The 27,969-nt window shown below is 43.4% G+C and overlaps 1 protein-coding gene across 1 annotated transcript in view; it reads left to right on the top strand.

Moving 5' to 3' along the window:
- Window positions 1–27,969, top strand: part of LTBP4 (latent transforming growth factor beta binding protein 4) — a 272,071-nt gene that overhangs the window by 224,357 nt on the left and 19,745 nt on the right. The window contains exons 21-29 of the mRNA XM_040323145.1: window positions 667–792; window positions 4,692–4,814; window positions 6,184–6,315; window positions 11,375–11,500; window positions 15,090–15,221; window positions 20,852–20,995; window positions 21,112–21,321; window positions 25,220–25,282; window positions 26,983–27,111. Coding sequence (XP_040179079.1) covers window positions 667–792; window positions 4,692–4,814; window positions 6,184–6,315; window positions 11,375–11,500; window positions 15,090–15,221; window positions 20,852–20,995; window positions 21,112–21,321; window positions 25,220–25,282; window positions 26,983–27,111 — 1,185 coding nt within the window. The remainder of the gene's footprint in view (window positions 1–666; window positions 793–4,691; window positions 4,815–6,183; window positions 6,316–11,374; window positions 11,501–15,089; window positions 15,222–20,851; window positions 20,996–21,111; window positions 21,322–25,219; window positions 25,283–26,982; window positions 27,112–27,969) is intronic.

Here is a 27,969-nt window from a genome sequence, read left to right as displayed (position 1 = left end):
ATTTAATAAAAGCTGGCTGCTATGCCCTAAAGTACAGTTTTGGACTGGCACAACTCACTGTAAATGCACCTACCGATTTAGTTTAATCTTGCCAATGTTACACTTAGGAAAAGTTCCACTTTTATGTGGTAACGCTTAACAGAACAGTCATTCCAGGTAACAATGGCACATGCCTAATGCAAGAGTTGTAAACGGTCTTCAAGGGGAGAGAGACCTGTGCCCACATCATATAGCAGAACATGTCCCAGCCCTCTTCACAAGGAGGGATGCCATGGGTTTGTCTTATCTCCCTAACTATGTTGGGCTCACACAAAAATGGAGAAGTCCTCAGTTTCCTCCAGGATATTGGAGAGTTCCCACTAAATAACCCACGCACTAAATAGTCCGTCTATACAGTATATTCCTAGTTCAGAAATGACAAGGTGGAAAGAGGCCTTGCACTTGCAAACGAAATAACTCCATGATTTGTGAGGATATACAATAGCTTCATACAGAGCCACACAATTGGGCTAACTACTGGGCCAAAAATCAAGGTCCTACATCCTAATACAATATTACCTACCTTCTGGATTGATTAGTAGTTTCTATGCAGCAATAACATTCCTCTCTTGCGGATATCCCTTCATATATGGCTATTGTATTAACCTTTAACTTGGTTTGCTACAGACATTAATGAATGCCTGGAAGGGGAATACTGTTTTCCACGTGGTGAATGCCAGAACACAGAGGGCTCCTATAGATGTGTGTGTGCAGAGGGCTTTGTTACCAGTCCTGATGGATCGTCATGTGTTGGTATGATACATTTTTTTTAAACCTTTCCTTATTTCATCCGTGTACTTTGTAGTGTCAAGGGTGTGTAAAAGACACAAGGCCACTCATATTCTAGATGATCCAAGTTTACACCATGGTTGTCTGATGCTTCTTCAGCGTTGATCCTCCACTTATATGCTCTGGTCTGTCACTTTTTTATGTCACATCCAGTTTCTACCTGATTGATAGCATACTGATGTGTCCCATTTAGCCTTCTGTCCAATTTGCCTGAGGTAGGGCATCTCCACCGACTGAATTCAACTCAAGAATTCTATACCGTGTCCATAAATCATAGCTGTAGGTATGGTTAGTGATAAGAAAAAAATGATGGACAGCCAACTTAGTTATTTTGCCTGTGTCCTTCCCAATAAATCCCCTGTCCTATAATTTCCTGATATTACAGCTATTCCAGAGTTGACCTCATCATCTCTCCTTCTATCCTAGCTAATGGTAGACCCCAGGTATTTGAAATTGTACATTTGCTCCAGCATTTCACCTTGAAGGCTTTTAACTGTTATGCCGCGTACACACGATCGGAAAAAACGTGGATTTTTTTCCAACTGAATTTTGGCTGAAACTTGTGTTGCATACACAAGGTCACACCAAATTCCGACCGTCAAGAACGAGGTGACGTACAACACTACAACGAGCCGAGAGAAATTAAGTTCAATGATTTCGAGCATGCGTAGGATTTTTCTCCGTCGGAATTGCATGCAGACGATCGGAATTTCCGACAAGAACTTTTCCCGTTGGAAAATTAGAGAACAGCTCTCAAATTTTTCTTGCCAGAAATTCCAACAGAAAAATTTCATTGGAGCCTACACACGGTTGGAATTTCCGACCAAAAGCTCACATCAGACTTTTCTTGTCGGAATTTCCGATCGTGTGTACGCAGCATTATTTTAGTTTTTCTCTTCTGCACACTTGTGGACTCCATTTTTGTCCTCATTTTCTTCCTATATGTTGAGGGTTTCCTGTAGATATGTTGTATCTATTTTGTGCGCTACCTTAATTATATTTGCCCCCTTCCCTTCATACTGCAAGGAAGTACACACCTAAGGCCCCGTACACACGGTCGGACAAAACCGATGAGAATGGACCGAGGTTCAGTTTCATCGGTCCAAACCGACCGTGTGTATAACCCATCGGTCTGTTTTCCTTCGGTCCAAAATTTGTAAACATGCTTCAAAACCAAACCGATGGACCGCTGCCCGATCGGTCCAAACCGATGGTTAGTACAGAAAAGCATCGGTTCAAATCCCGTGCATGCTCAGAATCAAGTCGACGCATGCTTGGAAGCATTGAACTTCGTTTTATTCAGCACGTCGTGTGTTTGACGTCACCGCGTTCTGACCCGATCGGTTTTTGGAACGATGGTGTGTACGCACATCAGACCATCAGGCCACTTCAGCGGTGAACCGATGAAAACTGTCCGTCGGACCATTCTCATCGGTTAGGAACGACCGTGTGTACAAGGCCTAAGAAGCAGACAAATGATACTGGTTAGCACCATGGCCTCGCATTTTTTTTTCTCTGTATTGAAATCCATAAGGCATACACCAAACAAAGCCATCAAATGAGAGCAAATGGAGAGTAAGCAATTACTTACAGCATATTAGAAGTGGTAAGTGCCAGAGCGTCATTGAACAATTATGGAAGGTTTTAACAACCAAAGAAAAGTTCCTAAGTGACACAGCTGTTGCACCTCCACTTCTGTTGTCAGGGTTATCTTTATCTATACCCTGTGCAGACATTTTCATGACCGACCGGGCTGCGTGCTCGGATAAGGGTCTGGTATGGATTTTGGGGGGACCCCCATGCCGTTTTTTCGGCGTACAGGGTTCCCCTTAAAATTCATAGCAGACCTAAGGGCCTGGTATGCTCTTGGAGGGGGAACCCATGCCGTTTTTTTTATTTAAAATTTGGCGTGGAGTTCCCCCTCAAGATTCATACCAAACGCAGCTGACACAGTGCACTGCGATTACCTGCGGTTATGTGCAGATAGCTGCGCCAAATCGCACCTGGACGCATTCAATTCTGTTTTTGCTATTCGCACCAAACCACAGGTAACGAAACCACAGCTAAACGCAGTGTGTGAAGGGTGTCATAGGAAAGCATTGTGTGCTTCTAGCTGCGGTAGAATCTGCAGCTAAAAGTACCATTCTATCCATCCGTGTGCAAGGGGCCTTAACCCTCCTGGCGGTATTCCCGAGCGTGACTCGGGTGGATTTTTTGTGCCAAAATCGTTAACCCAGAGTCACGCTCAGGGTAGCTATGCAGAGCCTGCAGCGTGCGCTGGCTTACCTTGTTCCTGGATCCAGCGATGCCACCGCGCTGTGTGAGCCGATCTCCGTTCCCTGCGACGTAACGACGCACGGGGGCGGAGATCGGCGCCAAATTCAAAAAAGTAAACAAACACTATACATACAGTAAACTGTAATCTTATAGATTACAGTACTGTATGTAAAAAATACACACCCCCCTTGTCCCTAGTGGTCTGCACAGTGTCCTACATGTACTTTTATATAATAAAAACGGTTCTTTCTCCCTGCAAACTGTAGATTGTCCATAGCAACCAAAAGTGTCCCTTTATGTCAAAAATGGTTTTAGAGCAGCTAGAAAACAGCGATAATAAATTATAATCACTTGCAGAATTGTGCGATAGCGATTTGTGGGGAAATTCGTCATAAAAAAAAAATAATAATGACAGCGACAATTCTGCAACTGAGCAAATTTCAGTGATTTTGAGTTGATTACATTATTGAATAATTTTTATTATAATTATATTATTATTTGTTATAATTATTTATAATTATTTATTATATTATAATTTATAATTTTGTTTTTAAAAAAATGTCATACCCGGGATGCCTATTAGACTCTGGTTTGGTCAGATTTAAGTGAGTTATTCCTAAGAATTACAGGCCTACAGTATAAAACGCCAAATTTCCTTGCAAATAATGGTACCGCTTTCAGCACCTTTTTTCTGAAAGAATCATACCGTCAGGGAGGTTAAGAGAAAAAAAACTGTGCATCCTAATACTTCTATGCTAGATGTGAGATACTGTTGTTCTCAATAGCTACGCTTCGTTCGGGAGGCAGACCTTAACTGTGACCTATTAAAATGCTCAGTGACTGGCGTCTCTATTTGTGCATTATCTCACGCTGCTTCTTAACAATATCTTTTGTGTTTTACTGCTGGAAGACATTTATTCATCTGCAATAAAACGTGTTTTTAATTACTACAGGCATCTTTGGGAAAATTTGGAAACTACACCCTTTTGTGAAAACCTGACATGTTACGCCCCAGTTTTTTTCACTTTTTAGTTAGTACTGTACTTTAACTAATTCTATAAGCAAAATGTAATTTATATTGAAAATGGTGTTGGTATGTAAATAGTGCACCACATCCCCTAGATCATATATAAATCTAATATATATAAATCTAAATTGTAGAGCAAAGTGTTGGACTTTACCGTTTCTGGCAGTATAGAGTATTTCTGCAGTGCAAATAATGCAAGTGCAATATGTGTTAATCCTCATTTCATTAAAGCAGTCCCAAAATTGGACTTGTCGCTCCATTGTACTATGGTCTATGGCCATGTTTTACAACACGCTGCAAAGCATGTGTCTTGCTTTAGTGGGTTGGGTTGAAATTCAAAATCAATGTAACATGTGTTTCCATCACATGCAGTGCCGCAATGCATAGATGTAAATCAGCCCTAAAAGGAGCAGGGACTAATATGAAGGGTAGCCTGTAAAGCCAATGTCGAATTTGTCAATGTTATATAAAATAAATGGCAGAGGCTGTAGATTGGAAATGTTGATACTTTTAATTTGTGATCTGTTCACTAAAAGTGTTCTTTTTTTTTCCTGACCAGATATGGATGAATGTCTGCAGGGAACATTCTGCCAAGGGGGCCGGTGCACCAATACCGTTGGGTCATTCCAATGTGCTTGCCCTACAGGACTTCGAGCCACTGCAGACAAAGTCAACTGTGCAGGTACAATTGGGCAGATTCTTTACGTTAATGATGGTCAGTAGTAATAAGCCAAACATACCTGGGTTTGGTTTGAGGTGGATTTGCCAAATTTGATTGAAGTTTGTGTGCCAAATCATAACCCCACTGAACTGAATGGGAGCCAACTGTAATGGCCATTTTCTAGGCTAATAGGGATTGTCAGACAAATGACATGGAGGGGGGACTGGCTACTGCTCTACGTAACATGTACCAGGCTGCATGTTCGGATAAGGATCTGATACAGCAAAAACCTTGGATTGCGAGCATAGTTTGTTTCAAGAAACATGCTTGTAATCCAAAGCACATGTATATCAAAGCAAGTTTCCCCATGAGAAATAATAAAAATCCAGTAGGAGCTACAGAGTATAAAAGAGAAGAGAGGCGCCTCTAAGTGCAGCAATATGTTGCTAAATGTTATACCTTCATTAAATGTAAGCATATTGCTACACTTAGAGCCGCCTCTCTTCTCTTTTATACTCAGCTGTGACATGAGGCTACTTGTATATCAAGACATCGCTTGTATATCATGTCAAAATGTATTAAAAAATGTTGCTTGTCTTGCAAAACGCTCTCAAACCAAGTTACTCTTAAACCAAGGTTTTACTGTATAAATTTTGGTAGAACCCCATTTGTTTTTCTTGTTTTTTACATATGGGCAGGGATAACTCACTGGATGTTAAGACACTGGCGTCCGCCAACTCTCTAGCAAGCAGCTTTAAAGCTATGGTAGTTATACCGCTCCTAATTGTTTCACTTCTTGCTGAAGCAAGAGGTTTTGCTTGGTTCCCTGAACCTCTGAAGAAGCTAAATTTGGTCCACACGTGGGTTTGGACCAAACCAAGAGCGCATTGCTGTGATCAACTTGGTAAATGTAAGGGGCCTCAAGTACCTCTACTGACCATGATTAAGCACTAGCTCAGTGCGAAACGCGTCGGATATCCACCTGTTCCTTTGCTGCACCTTGTGAAGTGATGTACTTGCTGTGTTTTTTTGAATAAAAGACAACCGTTTGGTCATTGGTGTGCGGCTATCCATCCTCTTTCTTCGTATCTTATGCATGGTCAGTGCATTGCCAGCACCCACGGTATCCTGAGTCAGTCCATCTCTACATAGTGACCCACCTGAAGCGGTGATCCCTTTTCTTACCTCTACTGACATGTCACAATAGCTTAGTTTTCATAATTTTGCAATTACCTGCTATTAGGGTGGTATCAATACGATCGTAAATAAGTGTTCTACCTTTATTGTGGATAAACCAATGCTCCTCTAGAATGCTGTTTTTGCCTTCAGTTCTCTTCCTGATTACGTGACAAAGTGACAAATTGTCTATCTTTTTTGTTCTTCTCTCTAGATATTGATGAATGTCAGGAGAGAGGGTCATCTATCTGTGGAAGTCAAACCTGTGAAAACACACTGGGATCCTATAAATGTATAGCCGTTTGTGATGCTGGGTACAGGTTGACTTCATCTGGTGACTGTGCCGGTAAGAATTCTCTATTTCATGTTTTTAGCTTAGTAGAGGACAATAAAATGTATAATCTGACCGATTGTTACAGGCAGCAAGAAACGTTTTTCCTTAAGCCTGGTACACACAACGGCCCGGATTCACGTAGCACTTACGCCGACGTATCTCGAGATACGCCGCATAAGTGCACAGATGCGCCGTCGTATCTATGCGCCTGACTTTGAAAGCAAGATACGCCTGAAATTAGGCTTCATCCGACCAACGTAAATTTCCTACGCCGTCGTATGGTGGGCGCATATTTACGCTGGCCGCAAGGGGCGCTCCCATTGATTTACGCTTTGATTATGCAAATGACTGAGATACGCCGATTCACCAACGTACTTGCGCCCGTCGCAGTAATATATGCGGTTTACGTAAGTCGTACGTCCGGCGTAAAGTTATGCCTCATAAAGCAGGTGTAAGTCAGCAGCATCAATGCACCAGGGAACACAGCCGTCGTATTTTACGTCGTTTACGTAGTACATGAATAGGGCTGGGTGTAGGTTACGTTCACGTCGTAGGCAGTGATTCGATGTATCTTCGGCGTTCGTTCCGATGTGATTCTGAGCATGCGCATTGGGAAGCGTCCACGGTTTGGCGCATGCGCCGTTCGTTCGGCCCATCATTTGCATGGGGTCACGGTTCATTTAAATGGATCACGCCCACTTCCACCTACTTTGAATTAGGCCGGCTTACGCCTACGAATTTACGTTACGCCGGCACAACGTTGGGAGCATTTCCTTTGTGAATACTGTGCTCGCCGCTCTGCGCAGCGTCGGCGTAGCGTATATTCGATACGCTACGCCCGCATAAAGATGCGCCGAGGTATGTAAATCTGGGCCAATACGTTTTTTTGTTTAACCCAGTGGGCTGAACGTAAAAAACCTGCTGGTTCGCCGTACTAATGCTTGGCACACACGGGCCAACTATTAGCCAAAATCAACTGGTACAGTAGAAACCATCCAGCATTTGCCCCGCGTGTACAGCTCCCTGTTCGACAGAAGACGGCAATAAGATTAGCTTCTGTCGCACAGGCATGCTGGAAAACCAGCATCCGATTGGCATCTGATCAGTACTGGCAGCCAATGGCTGCGAGCACTGACCTGTGTGTTCTGGTGGGGGGGGGGCAGTCCCTCACATTCCCCCACATTCCTCCACAGTCCCCTGTCAGAACACAATAGCCCAGCAGTGGAGATCGCTGTACTAACATTGCTTGTGTTAGTGCCGCGATCTGTCAGGTCTGTTTCGTTTAACCCCCAGGGTTGAACGACTAAAACACACTGTGTGTACCAAACTTAACACAAGCGATGTTAGTACAGAAATCTCCCCTGCCGAGCTATTGTGTTCTGACAGGGGGACTGCCCCCCGCCAGAACATACAGGTCAGCACTGGTAGTCATTGGCTGCCAGTGCTGATCGGATGCTAGTTTTCCAGCATGCCTGTTTGACGGAGGCCAGTCGTGAGATCGGCTTCTGTCGGACAGGAAGCTACACACACGGGGCAGAATTTTGTCCAGTTTCTACTGTACCGGCTGATTTTAGCTGATATTCCGCTCATACTGTATATACCCGACAATACACACTTTTAATCATGAGATTCTGTATTACTAATGCTTTCTGAATGTTAAAACTCAACACTGGAGACCCTTTTTAGATTTAGAGGGTGTACCTCTGCTGTGAAATAATGTAAAAGAAGTGCTATTTAACCAGCTTCAAAGGAGTTCTTTTAGTTTGCCAGACATTAAAGCTCCCGTTATACTTCTGGCCCTCCTCCGACATCACCACTGCAGGTCTGAAAGATACTGTGCTTTTTCGGCCATATGTTGGTCCCCTTAGGCCCCATGCACACGAGACGCTGCTAAACTCGAGTTCAGAGGCATTTGGGCATTTTTTTCAACTGCCCCTGAACACATTTAATGTTATCCTATGTGTCCATGCACACGATCACGTTTTTTGGCGTTTCAAAGCAGTTGGGTTTAGGGCCGTTTTTCCAAACCCAAAATTTTGGGTTCAGAAGCTTTCAGCTTTTGCGTTTTAGACACAAATCGCGGCAAAACGCCGCTAAACGCGGCAAAACACGGCACAAATAGTTTGATTCTGAGCTTGGGGAGGGTCTACAGTGTTTTGGGGATAAACGCTGACAGCCGCAAATCGCGGTAAAACGCCGCAAATCGCGGCAAAACGCTGCGCAATTCGCGGCAAAAACTGGCATTTTAAATGCCGGTTTTTGCCTTTGAAAAGCTGAGATTAGAGGCGTTTGTAATAGCGTCTCGTATGCATGGGGCCTTAGACTCACTGAGGTGTTGTGGGTACAGGTTCTTAACCTGAGCACCAACCAGAGGCACCCCTGGGAGGCCCGTGGCCTATCCTGACAAGCACTACCCAGTTGCTTGCTTCATATATTATCGCAATGGACCCCAATAGCAGCTTCACCCAGCACCTATTTGTTTCCAGAAGACATTCCCAATAAAGTGTATGTAAACCCAATTTTTTTTTGCTGTCACAATGTAGAGTATAAGATTTCCTATCATCTGTGCCCAGTCTTGCCACAAAGAGTTAATCCAGCTCTGAGCAATCCTCTTCTTTCTTTTTTTTCAATGAGATAAACGGACAAACAGGAGAAAACTGTTGTCTGTTCTTCCCCCTTGCTGTGAATGACAGGTTATTTACATATCTCATGCACTAGCCTGAGACGGGCATTATTTTTTAATTCCCACCCCCACTCCTTTTCTGAAGTCATGTGGTTACTTTTCTGGATTTTGACTGGATGTCAGTAATTAGTGATCATAGCAGAATTTAGTGTAAGGAATACACAGGAGAAAGTGCATGTTGACAAGGGGAGTGCAGAGGTGGGCGAGGAGTCTACTGACATCACGACTCCACCCACCGAGCTGCAGACAACAGATCCACCCACAGAATCTGCAGTTTTTCAGTTCTTATAACAGATAGAGGGGAGACATTTGACAGGTAAGGATACATGCAGGAAACATGTATATCCTTATAGATCAGCACTATGGCATTTAAAAAGGATGAGAGTGGGTTTACATCCACTTTAAGAGTTTAGGAGAGGGAAATGTCCACACAATGAAAAACTTTCAGCTCTTTTACTAAAACACAGTTGATTTACATAATGTATATACGTCTTTTTAGTCATCCCAATGGTGATGGTACAATCCTTAGTTGCAAACAGAGAGCAGTAGAGATGAAGGCTGATTAAAGGCCCATACTAAAGGTTTGCTTTATCTAATACCCAGGGGATGTGAGTTGTCCCATTGGGGAAGTACACCAGGCCCCTCTGTACCCCTACAATACAGTACAGTGCCGAATGACATCATCCCCACAAAACTGTTGAAAGAATGTGCCGAGACATTGGCACCCGCGGTCTCGCACCTTATAAACCAATCATTTAAGAAAGCCATGGTGCCGACCTCCCTAAAACAAGGCGTAATAAAACCCATTTAAAAAAAAACAACCTCGACCCAAAGGACCCAAACCACCGTAGACCTATAACAGGTCTCAGCGTCTTCTCCAAGGTCATGGAGAAAGCTGTAGTACAACAGCTACAACATCATTTAGACATCCACAAACTACTGGACCCACTACAATCGGGTTTCCAGCCAGGTCACGGCACGGAAACAGCACTTCTCAAAATATGGGATGACGCTCTCGAGTCGCAGACTCAGATCTACCCTGGTTCTCATCATTTCTGGGAAATGGATCCCAGACAGTGAAACTAGGACCTTTCATTTCAGAAGCACGTACTCTGACATGTGGAGTCCCTCAAGGGTCCCCCCTGTCGCCCGTGTTATTCAATATTTATCTTCGCCCACTCCTCAAAATTATCAGTAACCAAGATCTACTCTACCATTCCTACGCCGATGATACTCAGCTCTACTTTTGTATAAACAACAAAAAGGACCATTACCTCGGACTAGAAAAATCCCTCACTTTGATAGACAACTGAATGACGGAGAGTCACCTCAAACTCAATGGATCAAAAACAGAACTCCTTCTGGTCCATGCAAACAGAAAGAGATCGGCCAGGATGACATGGTCGCCCCTGCCCATATTTGGACAGACCATTACCCCCAGCACCAAAGTCAAAAGTCTAGGAGTCATTTTTGACTCCGACATGACAATGGATGCTCAAATTGGGTCAGTAGTCAGCGGGTCTCACCATCTCCTGCACCTACTAAGAAGACTCGTGCCCTTCATTTCGAAAAAAGACACCGCAGTAGTGGTGGGAACACTCATAAACTCCAAGCTCGACTATGCTAACTCCCTGTACCTAGGTCTCCCAAAATACCAGATTGCCCGTCTGCAAGTCGTCCAGAATATGGCAGCGTGACTGGTAACCGGGAAAAAACCCTGGAAACCAATTTCCCCCTCCCTGAGGTCCCTCCATTGGCTGCCCGTTAAGGACCGAATTACATTCAAGGCCCTCTGCCTTGGCATCGCCCCCCAATATCTATGTGAGAAAATAAAATACCACAACCCTAATCGCGTTCTCCGATCAGCTAACCAAAATCGACTACAAATCCCCAAGGCGCGCTACAAGAGCAAAGGAGAACGAAGATTTGCAGTCCATGGACCTCGACTGTGGAACTCATTACCAACTCATATCCGAACGGAAGAGAACCACCAGGCCTTCAGAAAAAAACTCAAGACCCATCTTTTGTGAAGGCTAAATAGAAGGAAAATGGATGCCAAGCGCCTTGAGGCGATTCAGTTTGCATTTGTAGCGGTATATAAGTTATTCACTCACTCACTCACTATGGTATCTTCACAAGCGTGTAAGTTCGTTATTATTTTGCTAAATCTTTTGAATGGAAAAAAACAGCAGTAAAAAAAAGTCTGGAAATGTATGACATCACCTAAGCACGATATTTGTTCTGTCTATCCACCAGACTTGGGCCACAATGACAATATGAATTCAGTTGCTCATCTATGCTAATGAAAGTCACACTATTGTTCACAACACAGCAGTGTAAAGATAAATAATTAGACCAATAATTGAATATACTCTTATCTTTCTTTAGATATCAATGAGTGCGCCAATTCAACTGTCTGCGGAGAAAATGCCATCTGTGAGAATCTGATTGGCTCTTACCGATGTACATGTAACTGGGGTCATGAAATGTCCAGTGAGGGACAAAATTGCGTGGGTAAGTCATTCTCATCTAAGCCATCCATCTAAATCAGGGATCTCCAAACTACGGCCCTCCAGCTGTTAAGGGACTACATGTTCCATAAGGCATTGTAAAACTCTGACATTCACAGACATGACTAGGCATGACGGGAACAACTGCAGGGTCATAGTTTGGAGACCCCTAAACTAAATGTTGATAAATGAATGGCAGAGTTGGACTTGAATAATATACAGCCAGGGCGGTGCATTGGCTCACCTCTTAATCCTTTGGTTTACTCTCATAATTTAAAACTAAAACTGACTACCAGCTCATGGGAGCACCCTAACTTCACTAGAGATGGTCCATTTTAAAGTCAACCTAACATGGCTGCTGACATTGCTGAAGATGCTAGTTGGCTGGCAGGATTACTATTGCGACAACACATCATCAGTACTCACCCATTAGCAACAGTACTTTCTGAGTCATTGACCTGTAACCTCAGATTCAAATCAGATGTCCTGATCTACTGTATATCCTTGGGTCAGTATGACAGTCGGGTAACTAAATTCTTTCCAAAGGCGAATTTAGCAATAGCAGACTCTAAGGCAGGGTTCACACTGGTACGACAAACTCTCCGACATTGGGAGCTCATGTACAACTTTGAAAATGCTCCCTGCACTACTTTGGTTCAACTTTGATTCTACTGCAAAATATATAAGGAAATAGTGCAGTGCAATATTATAATAAAAATGTGCAATAACAAAGTAATTTACACGATTGCAAATTACTGATAATAATATATAAATGCAAAAAAGTCCAAAATGTGAAAAATTCCAAAGGAACAGTGTGACAACCACTCCAAATCTTCACCGGTGACTTTTACTTCAAATAAAGTGATCCCTCCACCGTTAAGAAAGGCTACTCTCACCTTAAGGTATGGACCCCTGTTTTACCAGGCAGTCATACCAGCAGAAATCAAATAACAGATTGGTGCGATGTGTTTATGGCAGACTTCTTAAACTCAGCAGCATTGGGATCATAGATCATCTGAGGGCTTAAAATGATTACGAGTTTTAAAATAATCTCCTTCTTTGAAAATCTCCAAATCAAGGAACACAATACTTTGGGGATCTATATTCCATGTAAGAGAAATGTTGTTTGAGTTGTTATTTAACCTAAGCATAAAAGCCTCAAGACTGGACATATCTCCCTCCCATATCATGACCAAATCATCGATATAGCGTTTATAGCATTTTAACTGCTGTGGAGGGTCATCATATATGCTCTCTTCTTCCCATAAAGACATAAATAAGTTGGCGACGCTGGGGGCAAATTTTGTCTCCATTGCGTCGCCCATTATTTGCAGATAGAAATCCCGATTATACCAAAAATTATTTTTAGACAGACAAAATTCCAAACATTGAAGTACATTTTTTTTGTGTTTGGCTGATAATTCTGACTGAATCAAAGCCCATTTAACTGCCGCAATTACATCAGCATGACTAATTATTGTATACAAAGAGCTAACATTAGCGGTAATGAGAAAACTATTGGGCCTACAAGGGATAGTTTCTAGTATTCGAATAAACTGTTTTGTATCTCTCGAAAACGATTTAGTCTTGGAAACAATGGGCTTAAGAAAACAATCAATATATTGACCTAATCTTGATGAAACGGACTCTATGCCATTTACTATAAGCCGCCCAGGTGGCTCTGTGTCATTTTTATGAACTTTGGGCAGAAAATAGATGATTGGCGTTCTACACGCACTAGGATTTTTAGACGACGGGAGCCTAATTAAAGGCAGGTTAGTGACGTAGAAGGCCCCTCCCTGCTGAGGAAGTTGCTACAACGTAACGCGTATGGGGGAAGGAGCCTGACGTCGCTCGCTGCCATCCTTGTGAAAACACATGCTGTGTGTATTACTTTCTGCTGTTTTTCATTCGGGCTAATGTGAGTAGCCTGCATATGTCTTTTTAATAAATCTAAGCTGAGCACTTAGATCTGTTTTTTCTCTTGTCTATGATCCCAATGCTGCTTAGTTTAAGAAGTCTGCCATAAACACATCACACCAATCTGTTATTTGATTTTTGCTGGTATGACTGCCTGGTAAAACAGGGTTTCATACCTTAAGGTGAGAGTAGCCATTCTTAACGGTGGAGGGATCACTTTATTTGAAGTAAAAGTCACCGGTGAAGATTTGGAGTGGTTGTCACACTGTTCCTTTGGACAGTGGAATTTTTTGCGCTGATTGCACCCTTTGGTTTTCTATATTGATTCTACTGCAGCCCAATAAATATCACTAAAGTCAGATCAAAGTCGGATCGCCGTCTTAACTGATCCGACTTTGGCATGCAATTTGTGCTCTGAGGAACTTGAAGGGGAACTCCACCTCAAATAAAAAAAACGGCATAGGGTGCCTTAATTAATTACTTTAAAAACCTGTGTACTGCGTTTTATTTTTGACACTTTTTTTAGGTCAATAGGTAGGGGTACAATGTACCCCATACTCATTCACATAGGGTGGGAAGCCATGAACTAGGGCCTGCAGACCCTGACAACCAATGGCCAGGGTTGTTGGGAAAGAGGCCCTTGTCCTCATCAACATGGGGACAAGGGGCTTTGGGGTGGGGGGCGCAGGGACCCCCCTGCCCCAAAGCACCCACTGCCCCATGTTGAGGGCATGCGGTAAGGTTCAGGAGGGAGGGGGGGGCGCTCGCTCATCCCCACCCCCTTTCCTGACCTGCCAGGCTGTGTGCTCAGATAAGGGTCTGGTATGGATTTTTAGGAGGGACCCCAATGCCGTTTTTCGGCGTGGGGGTTCCCCTTAAATCCATACCAGACCGAAGGGCCTGGTATGCTCTTTAAAATGGAACCCGTGCTGTTTTATTTATTTTTTTACATTTTTCATGGAGTTCCCCCTAAATATTTATACCAGACACAGTGCCTGGTATTGTCGGAGATCAAAGTCGGATCCCTGTTCATTGAAGTCGGACTTCAAGTCGCAGGGTAAAGTCGGATCCAAAGTGGTACGACTGTCGTGTCATACCAGTGTGAACCGCGGTTCTTTTGGAAGGCAAGAACGCGGTGACGTCATAGCGTACGACGATCATGCGTTTGTCATATTCGATGCCGTCGCCGCCATCTTGCTGCACCCTACCTATGCCTAGGAAGCTACCGCGCATGCCTCAAAGTCATTTTGAGCATGCACGGGGTTCCACGGCGACAGGTAAGTATACAGACGCTCGGGTTTCTCGGCACTGCCGAGAATCACAACGAGAAAATAGAGAACAGGTTCTCTATTTTTCTCGTCGAGATTTTAGGCAGTTTTCTTGACGAGAAACCTGAAAGCCTCGTACACACGCACGGTTTACTCGGCAAGAAAGCTCTGCCAGCAGTTTTCTTGCTGGTTCTTGCCGAGTAAACCGTGCGTGTGTACGAGGCTTCAGACTTTTCTTTATTTACTATAACAGAAGTAGGTCACTGTTCAGGCAGACATTCCTGTGTCCTCTATATAGTATGTTGAAGATCACTGGGCCACACTAACTGTTAATATATTTTTTTTAACATTATTAATCATTTGGTTTTTCATTAATGTTAGATTATTATGTTTTCTTTTTTTCAGATATAGATGAGTGTTTGGAATATGGGGATTCCATCTGTGGGTCTTTGCGATGCCAGAACACCCCAGGATCCTACAAGTGCGTAAGCGACTGTGAGCCTGGCTATCAGTTGTCATTATCAGGGGACTGCACAGGTGAGACACTAAGGGTTTCATTTATAAAAAGAAAATTGCATAGCTATTCGTCCAGCAAAACTGCATGTGCATACTGGCTGAATGTTCTTCCAATATTATGGGCAGTAGTAAAGATTCATTTAGAAGGATTAAAGTTATAAAGTTCATTTATAACAAATTCATAGAGTGAATCAGGAAAATACCACATTATGGCCACTAGATGGAGCTGAGGCTCACAGGAAAGAAGAGATACAGTGTAAAAATTCTTGGGAATGCTGGAGGGAATTAGCAAATGTAATCATCAGGGGCTGAACGCTGTATCGAGTATTACTTGCATTTGGAGACCCTATACTTTTAAGGATATATGCTTGGAACACAGAATAGCTGCACTCTGGGTGTACATCCCTGAAAGCACAGGGCTCTAAGCACAAGTACTACTGAGTACATCATGCAGTCTGATTCAGCAACAGCGTATTTCAGCATGAGCACGCTATAGGCTTTGACCTATGCCTCCTGGGCCCATGAAAACATTGGAAGTAGCCTAAAAGAGAGGCAAAGGGACCTTAAAGTGATACTAAACCCTAATTTATTTTAATTTTTTTTCATGTAGGGAAGTACAGGCTTAAAAAGTATGTAAAGTCTGCTTCCTTCATAATCTGCCATAATTGTTTTCCCAGCCAGTCCCCAAAACACTGCACTCCCTCCTGTTTGTGGGTGTCTCCATTAGCTAACTAGCTGTTAAACAGAAACCTGTGTGTGCACTCTCCTGGCTGGGGCTTTGTGCATCCATTGAAACACACAGCGCCCAGCAAGCCACCCCACCCCCACGCTTATTCCTCCCGCTCCCTGGCAGACAGTTACAGGAGTCAATCATTCCCTTACCCCAGGGGTGTTCAACCAGTGGCCCGTGGAGCCCTCTGATGTGGCCCGCGACCTCCTGCTCTGGGATGGAATAGAATAATTGTAATAGTTAGAATAGTTATTAAAGGTCAGTTTATTACTAAAATCACAGTGTATATATGGGCATATCTATTCTGCAGTGAATACTGGGCTGCATTCAAACTGACCCGAAGATGCAGAGCAGCGCGCCTGCGTGTTACCTGCACTGAGCCATAGACATTCTGAAAATGCACTAAACCTGCAGAATATAATAGAAGTCTATTGCAAAGTGCAGGGAAGCCAAAGGTACACTGCATTGGTAAATCCCAGCGCATCAGTGTGAAAGCAGCCTGGGCCCCTTTTACACGGTCAGTCCGACCCAATTGGACCCTCTATTCACCTCTAAGGAGTGGCAGATGTAAATAGACTTGTGTCCTACCTCCAATCTGATCCGCTAAAAAAAGAGTATAGTGGGCTGTGTCCGTGTCGGCTCTGCATATGCAGAGCATACATGGATCTGCCATCTGCCCGCTCAGTGTCCCTCACGCTTCAAAGGGCTGGGCACCCCTGCCTTACCCTCTCCTCCACAAGCCAAAAGTTCATGGAGTGGCACGGATCACCAAGGGACACAGCACTGTGACAAGGGAAATTAGGTAAGTTTTGGGGGATAGGGGAGTAATGAATGTACTGGGGCATTTTTAACCCTAATGCTGTGAACGCATTAAGGTAAAAAATGCTTATCCTTTAGTACTACTTTAACATTGGTGTTCCTGTGTCAGATATCAACGAATGTCTAAATAAGAGTGTCTGTGGGGAACATGCAGTCTGCCTCAACCTAATGGGATCCTACCAATGCCTTTGTGACCGGGGCTTTGAGGGGGAGAGGGGAGATCTGCACTGCGTGGGTGAGTGTTTTCTATGTTGAACGCTATACAGATAGAGAGTAAAGCAGGCCATACACGGTCGAATTTCGAACAAATTGTCTTTTCAAAATCAGAAAGTTAGTTTTTTTGTGATCCAATGATGCCACCATTGATTTTCGAAATTCGGCCGACCAAGCCTTTATGTTGCTACAGAAAATAATTTTCGTGGCCAGGAATATTCTTTTCTCTCCGGAATTTTCTTTTCTTGCACATGCGTATTTTTTTCTCGCACGATTCTCCCATCATTGATTAGAAAATCGTTTGTTTTTCCAAAAATGTCCAACATGTCCGATTCCTCAAATTTGATTGCCGCACGAAAATCAGTTGTTGCTGCAGCCCACTAACGGTGCGAAATTCGTACTAAAATTCTTTGATACGATTTTCGAAAGAAAATTCTTTCGAAAATTCGAACCGGCTTAACCCTAAAGATGCGTTATTATTGTCCATGCAGGACATCTATTGAAGAGCATTACCGGCAGCAAGTCTGTAGCATGCAATTTCTTATGCACTGTAGTCCATATGTATTCCTCTAAGTAACCCTACGTCTGAGCTATGTTCAACCCTTATGCTGGATGTAATACAACTCCAGATTTATGACCCTGGATCCTTTGCATGGAAACAAGAAGACACATTTGTCTTCAATGTTAACACCGAGCCTTGGGTAATCCTCCACGTGTAGGGAGGTTGACCTTGAGCCTTTGATAAACCACATTGCACATTAATGTTAACCTTGAGTTTTTAAGATGAATACACACAATACAAATGGAAGGTATGCTTATGTTTTTAGTCATTTTTCTCACATTTGTGGTTTAGCTTTGAGCCCTTTCAGCTGGGCCTCCAGGGATCTACTTTATACGCATGGAGGAAGCCAGAGCTTTTAGTAATACTCTCTATGGACTTTGAACATAGATTTTACTTTTGTAATGGAAAGTCACACTGAAGCTTCAGTTTATCAAATTATCTCCGACAAAATACCTGTCAGGGCAAGCTGGCCGTACACTACCTTCGCTGACTTGACGAATGTCATTGGAAAGTACTTCATCTTTTCATTTGCTTTTAATATTCAATTTTAGAAATATAGAAGAGTGACGGCAGAAAAGAAAACAAGTGGTCCATTGAGTCTGTCCTAATTATATATATATATATATATATAGTTGTGTGAAAAAGTATTTGCCCCCTTTCTGATTTTAGTTTTTTGTATATTTGTCACACTTAAATGACTTAGATCATCAAACAAATTTTATTATTACACAAAGATAACCCAAGTAAATACAAAATGTAGTTTTTAAATGACGGTTTCATTTATTAAGGCAACAAAGCTGTCCAAACCTGCCTGGCTTTATGTGAAAATGGAATTTCCCCCTAAACCTAATAACCCTTGGCGGCAACAACTGCAATCAAACGTTTGCGATAACTGGCAGCGACGACTTTCACATTGCTGTGGAGCAATTTTGGCCCACTCTTCTTTGCAGAATTGTTTTAATTCAGAACCAATGGAGGGTTTTCCAGCACGAACGGCCTGTGTAAGGTCATGATGCAGCATCTCAATTGGATTTAAGTCCGGGCTTTGATTAGGCCACTCGAAAACCAAAATTTTGCTTTGTTTGAACCATTTGGAGGTGGACTTATTGGTGTGTTTCAGATCATTGTCCTGCTGCATAACCCAAGTGCACTTGAGCTTGATGTCACAAACTGATAGCCGGACATTCTCCTTTAAGATTTTCTGGTAGAGCTCAAAATTCATGGTTCCATCAATTATGGTAAGTCGTGCAGGTCCTGAAGCTGCAAAGCAGCCCAAAACTATCACGCTACCACCACTATGTCTGACTGTTGGTATGATGTTCTTGTTATGAAATGCTGTATTCGTTATATGCCAGATGTAACGAGACGCACACCTTTTTAAAAGTAAAATTTTTGTCTCATCAGTCCACAGAATATTTGCCTAAAAGTCTTGGGGATAATCAAGATGTTTTTTGGTAATTGTGAAATGAGCCTTTGTGTTCTTTTTGGTCAGCTTTGGCCTTGGAACATCAATGGGAGCGTTCCAAGGCCAAAGCCACTGCTAACCAAAAAGAACACATAGACTCGTCTCACATTTGCCAAAAAAAATCTTGATTTTTTCCAAGACTTTTGAGCAAATATTCTGTGGACTGATGAGACAAAAGTTGACATTTTTGGAAGGTGTGTGTCCCGTTACATCTGGTGTAAAAGAAACACAGCATTTCATAAAAAGAACATCATACCAACAGTCACACATGGTGATGGTGGTGTGATGTCTGGGGCTGCGTTTCAGCTTCCGGACCTGGACGACTTGCCATAATTGATGAAACCATGAATTATGCTCTACCAGAAAATCTTGAAGCAGAATGTCTGGCCATCAGTTCCTGACCTCAAGCTCAAGGGCACTTGGGTTTTGCATCAGTACAATGATCTAAAACGCACTCGCAAATCCACCTCTGAATAGCTAAAAAAAATAATAATAAGGTTTTGGCAAGGCCTAGTCAAAGTCTGGACTTAAATCCGATTGAGATGCTGTGACGTGATCTTAAACAGGCCGTTCATGTTGGAAAACCCACCAATGTGTCTGAATTAATACCAGTCTGCAAAGAAGAGTGGGGACAAAATTGATGTGAAAGCCTCATTGCCAGTTATCGCAAACGCTTGATTGCAGTTGTTGCCACCAAGGGTAGCACAACCAGTAATTAGATTTAGGGGGCAATTACTTTTTCACATAAGGCCAGGCAGGTTAGGACAGCTTTGTCTCCCTTAATAAATGGAATCATCATTTAGAAATGGCAATTTATTTGTGTTATTTTTGTGTATTATTAAAATTAGTTTGATGATCTGAATCATTTAAGTGTGACAAATATGCAAAAAAAAATTAAATAATCAGGAAGGGGCAAATACATCCTCACAGCACAGTGTGTGTGTGTAATATATATGGGCGCAACCCATGCAAAGGTATGGACGACGGAACAGCCGTCGTATCTTAGGGAGTATATGTGACGTGATTCTGAGCATGCGCGCGCATGCGCCGTTCTTTCGGCCCTTCATTAGCATGGGGTCACGCTTCATTTTAATAGATCACGCCCACTACCTCCCTACTTTGAATCAGGCGGGCTTACGCCGGCCAATTTATGTTACGCCGGCACAAGTTTGGGAGGGAGTGCTTTGTGAATACTGTTCTTGCCTCACTGATTTACGTCGGCGTGGCGCATATGAGATGCGCTACGCCGGTCTAAAGATGCGCCGCTCTACGTGAATCCGGGCCTAAATGTTTACTTTGGCATAGAAAAATCTAGAAGTGTTAATTGAGTCTATGCAATAAACTAAAAAATGTACCCTTTGTCTTGAATCCATCCTGAAAAAGAGCACTTCCTGGTATGTGAGTGTGCCTAGGCACTCTTATGCCTATCTGCAGTGCGAGATGTAAGGCACTATTGCCTCTGACTGTTAGTCTCAGGAGATTTGGAGAAAGATTTGGTGACGTCAATACTGTGCTGCTCACTCTTCTCCTTGCTGGAGACTCTGACTTCCAGGAGCAAAGCTGTGCCTACACAAAGATGGCCACCTTGATATAGAGACATAGTGCAAAATAAGGCATGGTAAGTCGGTAATGGATGATAGATCAGCTACGGGGATGCCACAGGCCATACTGATGTCTAGACCAGATCTTTTCTGTCTATGTTCTTGATGTCTTTACTTGCCCATGGGGAATCCCATTAACTGCTGAGGAAGATTAATGAAATCAGGCAGGTTGCAGGAAATGTAGTGCCTTTCTAAAAAAGCAGATTTTACTTGGTTAGATATTATGCATTGTATTCCCAAAGCTTGTTCTTTTCTTTCTAGATGTTAATGAATGTGAGACTCTACAAGGTGTGTGCGGGACAGCTCTATGTGAAAACGTTGAAGGTTCCTTCCTTTGCATTTGTCCAAATAGCGATGAAGAGTTTGATCCAATGTTTGGAAAATGCATACGAACGGCGAGTGCTGGTAAGAGTCCTACATGGGCATGTATACTCTAAACATAGGCTTTTGTCGTATTTGATTATATCAAAAAGACATCCTACTCTTATCAATGGTATTCATAATTCTTTCTTCCACTTTAGCACGACCTGCCTTTCCAAGCCATTCTGGAGCTTCCCGTGTGGACTTTGTACCAACCTCAGGCTTAAAGGAATGTTACTTCAACCTAGAGGACCCCAATGTGTGTGAGAATGTGCTCTCCAGAAATGTCAGCCAGGCTGAATGTTGCTGCACTGTTGGCAAAGGCTGGGGTCAGGGCTGCCAGATTCAGAGATGCCCCAGCATGGAATCAGGTAGGCAGGACATCTATGTGACAGCAACACTCCATAAACAGCTACATTGTTATTATTATTCTCCTAAAACAGGTTTTCTCAACCCTTTATACCCAGAGAAACCCCTAAACTAATTTTTAGGCTTTGGGAAAACCATACAAAAAACAATTCATTGTGGATTAGTGGGAAACAAATCCTCTTACCATGGTGGTCAGTAGGAAGAATGCAACTCTTATAGTGGTGGTCAGAGTGCCACCCCTAAAGCCTAAGTTTAGTCAAACAGTTTTTCTTTTAACAAAATCAGCACAAGGGATCTTACAACCAATGAGACGTATCCCTTGTACCCTTGTGCTGCTGACTAAGATCCCCCCCCCCCCAACCGCCATTGGCATAATTATCTGGTGCTGTAGAGGTTAATACGAGCTGAGGGACCCGTCATGTGCACTCGTCAAGAGTGCCAACTCTTATTTATATATTGTTTGTGCCTTGGCCCTGGGCCTGCTCCGCTTTCAGCTCCCAGACAGAGCTTACCCTGTGGATGTACTCCTACACCATTGTTATGCTTCATATATCTATCCTTTGGATTACATTTTTTGGCGCTTTTACCTTCTTTTTTCAGTTGATATGTAAGTATGCTTACCGAGTAAGTGAACAACCACTATCCACAGTGGTTTTTTATATATATATATTAGTGCTGTGAAACGATTAAAATTTTTAATCGCGATTAATCGCATTAATGTCATAGTTAACTCACGATTAATCCATCTAATTTATGACGAATTTCCCCACAAATCGCTATCGCACAATTCTGCAAGTGATTATAATTTATGATCGCTGTTTTTTAGCTGATCTAAAACCATTTTTGACATAAAGGGACACTTTTGGACAATCTACAGTTTTCAGGCAGAAAGAATAGTTTTTATTTTATAAAAGAACATGTAGGACACTGGGCAGACCACTAGGGACAAGGGGGGTGTGTATTTTTTACATACAGTACTGTAATCTATAAGATTACAGTATACTGTGTGTATTGTGTTTGTTTACTTTTTTGAATTTGGCGCCGTTCTCTGCTCCCGTGCGTCGTAACGTCGCAGGGAACGGAGATCGGCGGCACACAGACATTGTGAATCGAGCGAGGAGGACCCGCCGAGCGAGGAGGACCCGCCAAGCGAGGAGGACCCGCTCGATCACACAGCGGGGTGGCATCGCCGATCACACAGCGGGGTGGCATCGCTGGATCCAGGGACAAGGTGAGTAACTTGCCTGTGAATCCAGCGAGAAGGTAAGCCGCGCCGCTGCACACTCTGCACGTCCACCCCGAGCGCTCCCGCGTTAATCGCGCGATAAAAATATTGACGGCGTTAACATGGGTTTGCGTTAACGCCGTTAATATCGCGTTTAACGCACAGCTCTAATATATATATATATATATATATATATATATATATATATATATATATATATATATATATATATACATATATGTTTTTTATCTATTTTAGTCTCTCCACAGATACACTAAATTTGGCTGTCTCCTGAGGAAGTGGGCTCTGTTCCCGAGAGCTCGATTCAAATGGGCTCCTATCTGAGTGTGTTTGCAATATTGTGTATATTCAACTAGTGTTAATCAACATTATGTATATTCAACTAGTGTAAATCAACAGATGTATACTGGCCCGGATTCAGATAGGAGATACGACGGCGTATCTCCTGATACGCCGTCGTATCTCTGAGTGCGGGCCGTCGTATCTATGCGCCTGATTCAGAGAATCAGTTACGCATTGATATCCCTAAGATCCGACCGGCGTAAGTGTCTTACACCGTCGTATCTTAGGCTGCATATTTACGCTGGCCGCTAGGTGGCGCTTCCGTATAGTTACGCGAGGAATATGCTAATTAGGTATTTACGCTGATTCAGAAACGTACGTGCCGCCGGCGCATTTTTTTACGTCGTTTACGTTAGGCTTTTTTCGGCGTATAGTTACCCCTGCTATATGAGGCGTAGCTAATGTTAAGTATGGACGTCGTTCCCGCGCTGAGTTTTACGTCGCTTGCATAAGTCGTTCGCGAATAGGGCTGGACGTCATTTACGTTCACGTCGAATCCAATACGTCCTTGCGGCGTACTTTGGAGCAATGCACACTGGGATGCGCCGTTCAAAAAAAACGTCAAAAACGCGGGGTCATCTTAAATTTAAATAAAACACTCCCACAACATCCCCATTCGAATTAGGCGGGCTTACGCCGCCACACATACGTTACGCCGCCGTAACTAAGGGCGCAAGTTCTCTCTGCATACGGAACTTGCGCCCAAAGTTACAGCGGTGTAACGTATCTAAGATACGTTACACCCGCAGATAGATAGAGCATTCTATCTGAATCTGGGCCAGTGTGTCTATTTTATTATGACACATGTATTGTCCAATATGTTTGCTTAATTTTAATATGGAATACATTTTGTATTTTTTAAGAAAGTTGTTATCAATCTTATTAAGCAAAACTCATGAAAGTCACATGAGCAAACAATTATTTAAGCTTTTACAGTAGGTGTTTTAAGGGACTGAATTTTGCAATTGTCTAAGTATTTGTGGCCTTCTTTTTCTTGTATAATGGGTTAAAGACAGCTAAAAAGATCATTGGTGTCATGTTGCTGGCTTTGCTAAGTGGCTTTGACCCTGGATCTAAGTAGGCACCTTCAAATGGGAGGTCATAGAACCCCTAGCAACCGCGGAACAGAGGAACAGGCCCAGATTCTCAAAGGGCTTACGACGGCGCAACGCCATGTACGCCGTCGTAAGTCCTAATCTGGGCCGTCGTATCTATGCGACTGATTCTTAGAATCAGTTACGCATAGATATCCATTCGATCCGACAGGCATAAGGCTATAACGCCGTCGGATCTTAACTGCAATTTATTTTTGCCCGCTAGGTGGCGCTTTCGTCGTTTTCCCAGTCGAGTATGCAAATTAGCTAGATACGCGAATTCCCGAACGTACGCGCGGTCGACGCAGTAAAGTTACGACGTTTACGTTAGGTTTTTCTGGCGTAAAGTTGCCCCTGCTATATGAGGGGCAACCAATGTTAAGTATGGCCGTCGTTCCCGCGTCGAAATGTATAAATTTACGTCGTTTGCGTAAGTCGTCCGTGAATGGGGCTGGACGCCATTTACGTTCACGTCGAAACCAATGACGTCCTTGTGACGTCATTTGGAGCAATGCACCCTGGGATATTTTACGGACGGTGCATGTGCAGTACATTCGGCGCGGGAACGCGCTTAATTTAAATGCTCCACGCCACCTACCCGGCTAATTTGAATTAGGCGGGCTTGCGCCGGGTGATTTACGCTTCGCCGCCGCAACTTTACAGGCAAGTTCTTTGTGAATAAAGCACTTGCCTGAAAAACTTGCGGCGGCGTAACGTAAATGAGATACGTTACGCCCGCCCTAAGTTACGCCGTTCTACGAGAATCTTGGCCACAGTGTCTGAGAATGACTTATGTAAAATATTGCAGACTGTTGAAGTTTGATGTTTAAATAAAGACTGGCGCTTTTGAATATACGGTCTTATATTTCCAGAAGTGGTTGTCCATCCTTCCTTAGCCTATACTAAGATTTAATTAAAGGTGAATACAAATAAAATGGAAAAAAAAACATAGCTTTAACAGCCAAAAAGCATCTTTTGGATATGCAGTACCATGGGCACCTTTCAGTAGGGCTTCGTTATAGGACACTTGGCATACCCCTGGCATCGACGTTAGTCCTATAGTGGTATGCGCACTATTTTCTATGATTGCAGTCTCCTGCATGTAGTTGTTTTATGATACCCTGTTTTATAATATAATTTTGAAATTGGTAGTTGTCTCTACTAGCTATTTTTATGCTTTAGAAAGATTTTAAAAAAAAAATTGCAATTTTTTTTTAGCGGAATACCGAAGACTGTGTCCAGAGGGAGTGGGCTTTTTTGCATCAGGACAAGAATACAGAGGTAGGTCTGATTTCTCTTCATGTTTATTTATCTAGTGCACTGTGCACACTTGTGGTGTTTCCTGAATTTACAACATACAGTATACTGAGGATCTAGTCCAATTATGTGCAAGAAAAAAAATTACATTTACTTTGCACGATTGGGCGTTTTTTTCAGATGATACCCTTTAAGTATCAGGTCACCTTTAATGACATTTAAAAAAAATCCATATGCACTACAGCTTTACGTATGCACAGTGGCGTCGCTACGGGGATGTGGGGGGTAGTGGACCGCACCCAGGTGACACCAGGGGCTGTTCGGTAACAGGGGAGTGAAGCGGAAGCAGGAGGCAGCGGTGGCTGCATCCTCCAATCCTGGAAGTAACTTACTAGCCAGAGCAGGCCAAAGTCCCGGGTTGTGATCATGCCTCGCTACACACAGCTGGTAAAAAGGAGCCGACGGGTTGCGGGAAGGTGAAAGTTTTTTTTTAGGGGGAGTGGAAGTCTCCTGGTGTAGTATGGTGGAGATAAAGAAGCCCCTCTCTCTTTCACCCCCCTCTCTCTCTCTCTCCATCCCTCTCCCTTTCCCCCCAGCTTTTGCCTCTCTCTCTCACCTCCCCTCTCTCATCTCCCCTCTCTCTCTCTCCCCTGTCTCTCTCTCACCCACCCCCTCGCTCCTTCACCCCTGTCTCTCTCTCACCCCCCGTCCCCCCTCTTACCCCTCTCTCTTTCACCCCTCCTCCTCTTTCACCCCATCTCTCCCTCTCCTTCTTTTTACATTTCACTTTTTTTCTATCTTCTCCATTTTCTCTCTTTCCTATGCCTATCTCTTCTCCTGGCGAGGGGGGGCACTGTGGCGGGCTGATAGTGAAGGGGTGGGGGAGGACTGTGGCAGGCTAGCGGGGGGAGCACTGTGGCAGGCTAATGGGGGGGGGGGGCAGGGGTGACATCATGTTTTGCAGAACCAAGTGATGCCACTGTGTATGCACTGAATTGCTGTGCTCTGTTCTTAAAAATGACCCTTACTTTTGAGGCTACTTCTACTATGGGCTTCCCCTCTCCATTCTGCCTAGATGGCAGGACAGATCAAACATTGGATGCATAAACCCAGCACCTATTGAATGATAACTCGGCTTGCCTAACCACACATGCGCAGTCCACTTTCCCTCCGTCTATTTCTCTCTCTCTCCCTTGCAGAGCAATAAGCTCAGGCAGTGCAAGAGAGAGAGAGAAGACTGCACATATGTGGTTAGGCAAGAGTTCTCATAGCCCAGTGCTAATTTATGAGGTGTGAAGGCCGCTCATCCAACAGTCAGACATCCTGCCATTCAGGCAGGACAGAGAAGTCTCTGGCAGGAGCAGATTCACACATAAGGATCACTGTACATTGCAGGGATTTTAACAAACTGTGTAGCAGATTCCTACCTTTTGTTGCCCTGACCAGACTGATTCTGAATGGGAGAGTCTGGTTCATTATAATCACCTGGTTCTCTTTTGGTGTTCTAATAGGGGTCTGTATCCCCTAAGGTTTTTAACCTTTGGAGTGCATTTGACCAAAACTGAAGTTCTTATTACAGGCTTTGCCTAAAAATTTACTTCAATTTTTGTGAGCCAATTACACCATCATGTGTGGAGGTATTCCATTAAAAATTGTGAACTAACCCTTTGATCTTGGCTGTTAAGTCTCATAGCACAGAATTTATACTTGTATTTCTGTCTCAGATGTTGATGAATGCAAGCTATTTAGTCCAGAAATATGTAAAGGAGGGGTCTGTCTCAACAAGTCTCCACTGTTCGCCTGCTACTGCCCTAATGGATATTACTATGATGGTCATCGCATGGAGTGTGTCGGTGAGTTTTATTAGTGTGTTCTTGTTATTAATATTGATTATGATAAGTACGTTGGCGATCATTGTGGCAGTTAATCCTTGAGGCGATTAAGTTTGCATTTGTAGTGCTATACAAGTTACTCATTCATTCATTAAAACAGGGGCCTAGCTAAACCCAAGGTACATGCCCCAGGTCTTCACCTGAGTGCCCTGAGTCTCCTTTGAGATATGGAAAGGATACATCCTATGTATTATAGAATTTGGAATGTAGAATGTATCTACTTTTCAATCTGTCTATTATTATTTTGTGATCATGTGACATTTCAGTTTTTAGACCAATTTTTTTTGTTCATGTAAAAAGATTATATTAGTCTTAGATTTGATGGTCATCATGGCACCAGCACTGTTAATTTTTACGTCAAATTTCAATTTAGTTTTAGGCCCCATACACACGATAGAATCCATCCGCTGAAAAATCCCAGCAAATGGGTTTCAGCGGATAGATCCTATGGTGTGTACACGCCAGCGGATCTTTTTCCACGGATATTTCTCCCCTGGGATGGATTCCAGCAGATCGAATATTCGCTGACATGCTAAACAAATCCATCTGCTGGAATCCATCCCAACGGATGGATCCGCTGGTCTGTATAGACTCACCGGATCCATCCGTCCGAAGGGATCCCCCGCATGCGTCGTAATGATTCGACGCATGCGTGGAATTCCTTATATGACAGCGTCGCGCACGTCGCCGCGTCATAATCGCGGCGACGGCGCGACACGTCATCGCCAGAGGATTTCGGCGCGGATTTCAATGCGATGGTGAGTACACTCCATCGCATGAGAAATCCGCTGAAATCCTCGAGAGGATTTATCCGCGGAA

The sequence above is a fragment of the Rana temporaria genome, chromosome 9, assembly GCF_905171775.1.
Source record: "Rana temporaria chromosome 9, aRanTem1.1, whole genome shotgun sequence".
In the NCBI taxonomy this organism is placed as follows: Eukaryota; Metazoa; Chordata; class Amphibia; order Anura; family Ranidae; genus Rana; species Rana temporaria.
Note: the sequence above shows the minus strand (reverse complement) of the source record. Positions and strands in the feature narration are given on the sequence as shown.